Raw genomic sequence first — 9,003 nt, forward strand, 5'->3', positions numbered from 1 at the left:
AAACCAGGAAGATAGAGCACATAACACCAGTTTTAAAGTCCCTACACTCGTTCAAAGAATAGATTTTAAAATACTGTTGTTAAATCACTGAACGGTTCAGCACCACAATACATTAAAGAGTTGTTGTTGTCGTATCAACCTTCCAGACCCCTCAGGTTCTGGTTCTGCTCTGCGTCCAGAACCAGAACCAAACGAGGAGAAGCAGCATTCAGTTTCTATGCACCACAGATTTGGAACAAACTTCCAGAAAACTGTAAAACAGCTGAAACACTTAGTGCCTTTATATCTCGACTAAAAACCCACCCGTTTCAAATATTGATTACTTATTTGAAACGTAATCAATTACAAATTTAGTGATGGCACTTGATTTATGTAATGTTTTGATTGTTGATTCTATGTTGCATGACTATCTGTTTTTGTGTTTGTTATGATGTAAAGCACTTTGAAATGCCTTGCTGCTGAAATGTGCTGTACAAATAAAATTTGATTGATTTGATTGATTGTTGTACAGGAAGTGAGGGGAGAACCACTCGGTCACATCGAGCATCAAAGACATGGCATGATACAAAAATGGTGACCAGATTCTTGAAAATGTGATTTCAGAACGTTTGAGAGAATTTCTATTTTTTTCCATTTTCATGAAAGAAAGGGCATCTTTTATCCAGTGAGTGTGTGTGTGTGTGTGTGGGGGGGGGGGGGATAGAGGATCCTTCCAATGCATCATCATCTAGCTAATAGTGTGAGAAACCCACAAGGTCATCAAAATGGGGTGGCAGTAATTGTTTTTTTCAGAGAACCCCAAATAAAGCAGTGAGTGGAAAAGGCTGTACTTTGGTCGAGGTGATTACAAAAAGTGAGTCAAAAACAGATTCCCAAAATTGAGATATAGAGGAACAGGTCCAAAGCATATGGCTGAGAGTGGCTGAGCCCAAACCAGACTTCACACAGCTTGAATCCACATCTGGAAAGATTCAAACTAGTTTACTTTTAGACCAGTGTACTCTATGGACTACTTTACACTGAATAATTCTGTGTAAATTAATAAATTAATAAAGAGTGGATGCATTTTAGAATAGTTTGCCACATTTCATCATCAATCTCTATGTTAAGATCATCAGACCAAGTAGTGCGAAGATGACTAGGCCTAGGAGGCAAATTGGACATTAAAAGGTGTATATTTTTGATATTCCATCCTTTGGAGTGGGACTAACCTCTAGCAATCCATCAGCCATTATAGAGGCAGGAATTATCAGAAAATGAAGGACATGGTGACGAATAAAGTGCCTAACTTGTAGACATCTAAAAAAGTGGCCAGCCAGCAGGTTAAAATTTGAAGATAAAAGCGTTTTCCTGTCTTTCACAGAAAAAAGCTTGTGGCTTTTTCACAGTCAAAAAAATCTCATCAATGATTGAAGGTGGAAATAGAGGATTGGAATTTAGTGGTGATAAAAGAGGATCCCAAAATATTGCATAATTTGAGCCCATATTCTAAGCCAATTCTTAACAATTACATGGTTAGTGTATGATATACGTAGATGTTGCTGGGGAAGGCATAAAAGAGAGTAAAGAAGCAGAGCTACATGAGGCCTCCTCTATTGGTAACCATTTGGGAGTCTCAGAGTGTGCACTGGGACACACATTGTGCAAATATTAACAGACCAATGACAGCATAACAAATTTGGGGTGGCAAACCCAAACATTTCTTTACTTTTCTCTTTCATATTCTAGGAAGTTTCTTGTTCCATAAAATGTGAAAAACTGAAGCATCAAGTATCTTAAAAAATGTTTTGGGATTAAATACTGGTATGTACTAAAAAAGGTATAGGAATTGACACACTGATTCTGCCTGCAAGAGAAAGTGGCAGCATGGACCAACAGTGTAAGTCGTAAGTCAGCTGGTCAAGTAAGGGAGTGAAATTTATTTTTAAAAGTTGCAAGTAATTCTTAGTCATATGGATTCCCAGATAATTAATGAGATCTTGAATGGTAAACTAGTAAGTGGGTAGGCTGTAGCTGCACAATTAATTGGAAATAATTCACTTTTATTAAAAATCATTTTATTTCCAGGTATTTGTCCAAAGTTCTCAAGCTGGTCTAATACCGGGGGCATGTATGACTCTGGGTCTGAAAGAAAAAGCAGCAGGTTGTTGGTATATAAGGGGTCTAGGTCACCTCTTGTAATGTAGTGCATAGGAGTGGATTTAAGGGCTGCAGCCAAAGGCTCTAGCAATAGCAAACAAAAGAGAGGAAACCCGTCTGGTCAGGGATGTTGATTTTTGTCATGATTACCTCCAGACGTTATGCCAACGTCTTTGCCAAACCTTGACATCTGTACAAAGCAATGAAATCAGGCGGTAGTTGTCGCAAACTCATGGATCCTTATCTTTCTTTAGTAGCTAGCCGCATTGTGAGTGGGAGAGCACCAAATTTATATGCCTCTTTAAGCATGTTAGCAGAAGGGGAAATAGTTTGTCTGAAAATACCTTATAAAATTCTGATGGAAAGCCATCAATGCAGGGCATTTTCCACTCTGCATTGATAGTACAGCATTCTTTACTTCAGCAAGTGTAAATAACTTATCTCAGTGGTTCTTAACCTTTTTTGAGGTACCGAACCCACCAGTTTCATATGCGCATTCACTGAACCCTTCTGTAGTGATAAATAAAATATGATTCCCCCCACCACTCAAATTTAAGACATAGGGGTGACCCAACTAGAGTCTAGTTGGGTTACCCCAAGGTCTTCTTTAAAGGTAGAGTCTCTGAGAACAGTTCTTCAAAATACAGTCAGTGTTTTCAGCAAATTTGAGCTGACTGTCCAGGAACGACCCAAGGTATTTAAAATTTGTCGCAGTTTCAACAGGTTGGCCATCGAGAGAAACTGGAACCACTTTAAGGTCTTGTTTAGATCATTTAATTAGCTCTACATTCTTAAGAGAATGAAACATTAATAATAAACAAGACTTTGCGGTATTCTGATTTAGTAATGCAATTATATTAGTTGTGTTACCACCCCCACGCCACTAGAGGCAGTAGCAGGCCCGAAAAGATGCAACTAAGGAGCAGATTTAGAAGTACACCGAAAGCTACAGAATTTGGTAAAAACTGTGAGCTTTGCTGAAGTAATTAAAGACACAAGTTCAAATCCATGCTGAGAGTGGAACTCCTTCAATCAGTGCTCCTCCGCAGCTCTGATTGACTAAGGAATGTAACGTGATCCTCTCCAGCAAGTGATGGCGAAGCAGGGCGTCATCACGAACCCCTGGGGTTCGATCGAACCCAGGTTAAGAACCACTGACTTATCTAATTCAGAGATTGTTTGTGGATCAATTGTAGAGATATTAAAATTATCATCTTTAATGTTTTTTCTGTGTTATTGTTATTGTGTTATTGTTTTCTTTTGTTGTGGTACACTGCACTAAATTAATAATGTATAATAATTTCAGCGCAGTTATGGATCTCTTGTAAAGGCAACATCTTTTAACCCCCAAAGGATGTGCACATCCACAAAACTTCTGGATATATGTACACCAAAATTTGTATTCAGACCCCTAAGGGGGGATTTTTCTGCCACAATTCAAGAGCACACATTTTCAGTCTGAAAATAGTATTACATGTCTTTTGTTCTCAAAACTTTAAATACTTTTGCTTACATTTTCATTTTGAAAGCAAGACTTTGTGTCTTTCTTCTCAAAACATGTAATGCTTGTACTCAAACCTTTGTCCTCATCCTGTTGCAGAACTCTCCTCGCTTTCGAAACATTTTCTGTTTGCTTTTGGAACAAAAATGCACCGTTGCCTGGCAACCTCTCAGCCAATAGAATGAAAGCGTTGTAATGAGTGCATTTGTTTTCTCCTAGCAGGTGTGTCTGTGTGACTTGATTGTAACAACCTGCACCACCCACTGGATGTAGAGAGAAACGGCGACCTCAGATTTCTGCATCGTGTTACTCTGTCTGTCTGTTGTTGGGTTTCCGTCCACCTTCTCTGTGGTGTGGTGATGTTGCAAGAAAAAGACTCTACATGTTACAGACTTTGGTTGAACAGCAAAGTTTTATTACAGTACTGCAGCCTAAGTCAACATGACCAAATTGTGAGAAAATCTTGGCCCAATTGTAGTGAAATTCCCCTGATCATTGGACAGCACCCTTTTTATAGGGTCACATGCCTGTCTTCCCGAAATGGGCATGTTCAGGTCACAGTGGCAGTATATCTGCTAATGCATCTGTAGTGCATATATGAAGCCTGCTTTTTGAACTCAGTGTCTCTTTTTCTCGGCTGGTCCTCTTACACATTACCAAAAAAGTCCTCGTGTGATCAGACAGCCATCGTACTCTGCATAAAAGTGCAAATTTGGGAGCTGTATTTTGGATTATTGTCTGGTTAAAATATCCTTCCCCAGTGTATTTCCAACTTTGTAAGTAATCCTTCAAAATTATCCTGAAGAATCTGCTGGTACTGAGTGCATCCATGTGACCCTCAACTTTAACAAGATTCCCAGTACCGGCATTGGCCACACAAACCCAAAGCATGATGGAACCTTCACCAAATTTTACAGTGGGCAACATGTGTTTTTCTTGGAATGATGACGTTATAAATGGCTTTTGGCCGCCGTACATAACGTCTGTTGTTGAGACCAAACATTAGATCACTTCATTTTATTCCAAAATGAAGCTGGCTTGTCCAAATGTGCTTTTCCATACCTCGAACAACTTGTGTGTGCAGAAAAGACTTCTGTCACATCAATCTCATGTTTGTGCAAAGTGTGCTCAATTGTTGAATGATGCACAGTGACATCATCTACAGTATGATGATGTAGGTTTTTGGAGGTTTTCGGTGGGTTGTCTTTGACTGTTCTCACCATCATTCTTCTCTGATAGTTTTCTTGGCCTTCCACATGTGGGCTTAACAAGAACTGCCCATGTGGTCCTCCATTTCCTTACTATGTTCATCACAGTGGAAACTGACAGCTAAAATCTCTGAGATAACTTATTTTATCCTTCCCCTAAATCATAACATTGAGCAATCTTTGTTTTCAGATTGCTGAAAACAAAGATTTCAGCAAAATCTGAAATCTTTTGCAGTGCAAAGAAGTTGATCTCTTCTTTACATCTCTGAAGAGTGGCAACATTGGGGCCTCAAACCCCCAAACATCTGGGGGTTTAATGACAACCCCCAGATGATGGCATCATCATCATCTGGGGGTGATCATCAGCCCTCAAACATCTGGGGGTTTGAGGCCCCAAATGTTGTTTGGGGCCTCAAACAACATTTGCAAGTTGTTTGAGGCCCCAATGTTGCCACTCTTCAGAGATGTAAAGAAGAGATCAACTTGCAATTAAGGCAATTAATCACCTTAAACAAGGTGATTATTTTCAAGTTGTTCTCTGGATTGACTTCTCTTTAAGCTCCAACCAATAGCATGCAAAGTAGCATTGCATCTAGGAGTTTACGCATCCTAAGCTGTGGACTACAAAAAAATTTGCAGTCAATGTTTCACAAATAATTTACGTTCCACAGAATACTCCACAAATGCTGAATCGCAAAACAGTTGGGAAGCCACTGTATTTTATAAGCATGATTTCTCTATGTGGATACTGAAGTCCACCCATCTATTATAGAAGTTGTAAGGGACGGTAGGGTCAGACGGTAAGTACTAGCATCTCTACAATAACACTGTGACTCTCTCACTATGGAACTTTCAAGTCTTTCACAGGATGGAAGGACAATATTATTCCTGCAGTGAGTTTTGGATCTTCTGATTTCCTTCCAGTTGGATGTGCCAAAATATTAAAATAATTGGAACTTGTAGGCTCCTTAGTCAGCCCTTTGATTGCAGCAGTAGTAGTAGTAGTTATGACTTGGCTCAGGTCTAAAGTCTGAACTCCTTAACCCTCCCACTCACCAAAGTAAATTCATCACCGTTATCCTCTTCTGTCAGAGTACAGTGCTTATAATTACTTTGAACTCCAGCCAAATATGTTGCATAGTAATACGTGTTCTTTTCTGTGTCCACAGGGAGATGGTGAATGCCTGGTTTGCTGAGCGTGCTCATACCATCCAGCCATCTGTCCTTAAAGAAAACTGTTCCCAGCAGCGAACCCACCAGTCCTCCTCAGATCTTTGCCCCTCTTCTAACTCCACCATCCTCTCTTCAAGCCTCACCCTCCTGGACAACCGCTGCCCCTCCCCTGCCACTGTACCGAGCCCAGCTCCTGGTACCCCAACTCGCAAAATCTCAGCTTCAGAGTTTGACCGCCCACTAAGACCCATTGTGGTCAAAGACTCTGAGGGATCCCTCACATTTCTGAGTGACTCGGAACGGGAACCCGTCCCTCTCTGTGGTTCGGTGATGGGAGAGGGTGGTGGTGATGATGGGAGTGGCAGGGAGGTTGATCGCTGCACCAGGCTGCTGGAGCTAGTAAAGGAAGTATCAAGTTATCTGGATGTGACAGCGCTCTGCCATAAGATCTTCCTACACATCAATGAGCTGATCACTGCAGACCGATACTCACTCTTTCTGGTAGGAACCGGAAAAGATAGATTAATGCAAGCTCATACTTATTTCACTCTAACACCTTATTTTTAAGTGGATCCCAAAACCAGAAACCACATTCAGAATGAATCCAAAAGTTTTAAATCCAATGATTTTATTGCCACAGTAGCACAGATTGTAATATTTTTCAATGAGATGTAACATTGTTAGCTTACTGTTTTTTAAATTTCTCACTGTGCAGTGCATGTTATCCACGAACGCTTAGCACAGTTTTCCCCAGAAAACTTGCTAAGGTGGTCGACCGTGTTTTTGTATAAAAAGATGTTAAGCTGACAGGAAATGTAAAATTTTACTGGGTATTTATGTTACTGGCAAACATTGTCGACAACAAACACAGCAAATCAAAAATGCTATAAATGCTGTCATTTTAACACAGACCACAGATATAGAAATTTAATATTTGTTTATTAAAAATATAAATGCTATTGGATTTGATTTAGTGGTTTCAGCAAAGATAAAATAAAAGATTTCAAATTGTTTATTTAAAATTTTAAGGAGCTGGCAAGTTTACTTTGTAAAAATTCACAGCTATAGTCTGATGCTGTGAGCTTAATCTTTAAGATTGAGTTCTGTTTGTTCACAAATACATTTCAGTAAATTACAATTATTACTGATTGCTTTTAAGGTTGGTCATTTAAACAAGGCCCCTTTTCCCAGAATTTAATAAAGGTGTGCGATCCACACCGAGGTAAACTTCAGAGATCAAACTGCGACAGCGTGCACTGGCGCCAGCAGTGTGATTGGTGCACGCTCCCCTCCTGGCTTCATGTCTGGAGGGGATTCTGTCCTGCCAGTGACATATGCAGCGCGGCAGTCTGGCTTATTTAAAAACAAAACAAATTATTATAAAAACAAAAACAAGCATTGCTTAGCCTGGGAGAGAGGTGGGGGGTGTTCTTATTCACTGGGGGAAATTCTGAATTTAGTGAATGTTTGCAGATAAAGTTCATCGAATGTCAAGATAAAACACCATGTCTGCAGACATTCAGCCAACAATGGCTGTATGATGGCTGGACATTTGCTGAATGGTCACACACAATGTCCACTGAACGTTTAATAGTACGGTACTTAATTTTGCCTTTCATTGAACATCGTCTACAAACATTCACTGAATGTTTATGTTCAGAATATGTTGTCTGAACATTCAATGCTTCCTGCATTGTCCCTACATAATTAACAATGCTCACAAGTTCTGAATTATATTTTCGGATTTCTGGGAAAAGGGCTTAATGACATAAGGAAAATACCTTGGATTTCAACCTTCTGCAAAAAAAATCTAGGTTTCACTTCAGCTGCACCTTGTACTGGTACTGAAACATTTCATGGAATTGTCGAAGAAATAACACATCCAAGAAATTTACTCAATCATTTACTTCAACACTTAGCATTCTAGTTATGTAGTCAACACTTTTTAAGGAAAATGATTGTTTGTTTAAATAAATATGTGAATATTCATCTAAGTAAAATCACAAGATTCCTAAGAATTGCTTAAGAAAGATTTGTTTAAAAATGCACTGGGCGGGGTTGTGTGATTCTGAATATTTTATTCACTCAGACACGGCCTATTAATTTAACCCAATATTCTTGTGTTGCTTTTCATGGATTTGGTTTGGAGTTTACTGTAGAAACATTGTTTAAGCATTTCTTGGTTACATTATTTTTGTTGACTCGATTAATAAGAAACAAAGTTAAAACATGACATTTCAAATAGTTTCACTCTCTGTAACTATTTCTATGTTACAATTCTATTAAAAATGATTTTCCTTCCAACCTGTTTTGTCACATCAAAGTTATGAGCTTTAAAGTATTCCATTAGAATTTTACAAGATCGACCAATCCACAGGAGTAGCTGATTTTGAAGCATAAGGAAAATTCTGCATGATTTTTACACAATATGCAATGTTAAGCTCACTTTATTTTAATACCCACTGGCAACTCGAGACCATGGTCTTTAGCTGTTAAAGGGTGGAGGGCCTTCTCTGGGTCAGGGATGGGGTCTTGTCCTACTTCTTTGTAAAATAGGGCAGAAATTTATGATTGCTTAAGTAATCAATTACTTTATCAATTATTGGACAACTAATCAATTAATCTGATTAATTTAAGATTTTTCATTGAATTATTTAAGCTTATTTTACACAATATTAAAAGTACATTGAAAGATGAAAATGAAGAAGTCCATCCATCAAATTTATGTGTGCAGCACGTCACCTACAAACAAAAATAAAAAGGCATGAAAACACCATAAAGTCAACAATTGAGAAACCAATAAAAATACATTTTGATGAGTACCATCATCAAGATCATTAATGTGTAACAGACCAGGTTACATAATCACAGGAACCTGAGGTCAGGTTTTTACTTTATTGTGGTACTAAGCCGCTAAGTGATTTATAAACTAACAATATTTTAACCCTCTTAATGTCTCTGAGCTACAGGGAGCCAGTGGGA

At 38.8% G+C, this 9,003-nt stretch overlaps 1 protein-coding gene across 1 annotated transcript; it reads left to right on the forward strand.

The window, feature by feature from the left end:
- Nucleotides 1-5,788: 5,788 nt before the first annotated feature.
- LOC106958931 (cGMP-specific 3',5'-cyclic phosphodiesterase-like) lies at nucleotides 5,789-6,761 on the forward strand. The gene has a single exon (XM_015051119.1). The coding sequence runs from the start codon at nucleotides 6,022-6,024 to the stop codon at nucleotides 6,586-6,588; it is 567 nt and encodes a 188-aa protein (XP_014906605.1). The 5' UTR covers nucleotides 5,789-6,021; the 3' UTR covers nucleotides 6,589-6,761.
- Nucleotides 6,762-9,003: the final 2,242 nt, after the last annotated feature.

The sequence above is a fragment of the Poecilia latipinna genome, unplaced genomic scaffold (assembly GCF_001443285.1).
Source record: "Poecilia latipinna isolate Pla-1442-1.1 unplaced genomic scaffold, P_latipinna-1.0 Scaffold1031, whole genome shotgun sequence".
In the NCBI taxonomy this organism is placed as follows: Eukaryota; Metazoa; Chordata; class Actinopteri; order Cyprinodontiformes; family Poeciliidae; genus Poecilia; species Poecilia latipinna.

Excerpts from the sequence above, each read along its gene's own strand:
- LOC106958931 (XM_015051119.1), top strand. The coding sequence starts at position 6,022 with ATGGTGAATGCCTGGTTTGCTGAGCGTGCTCATACCATCCAGCCATCT.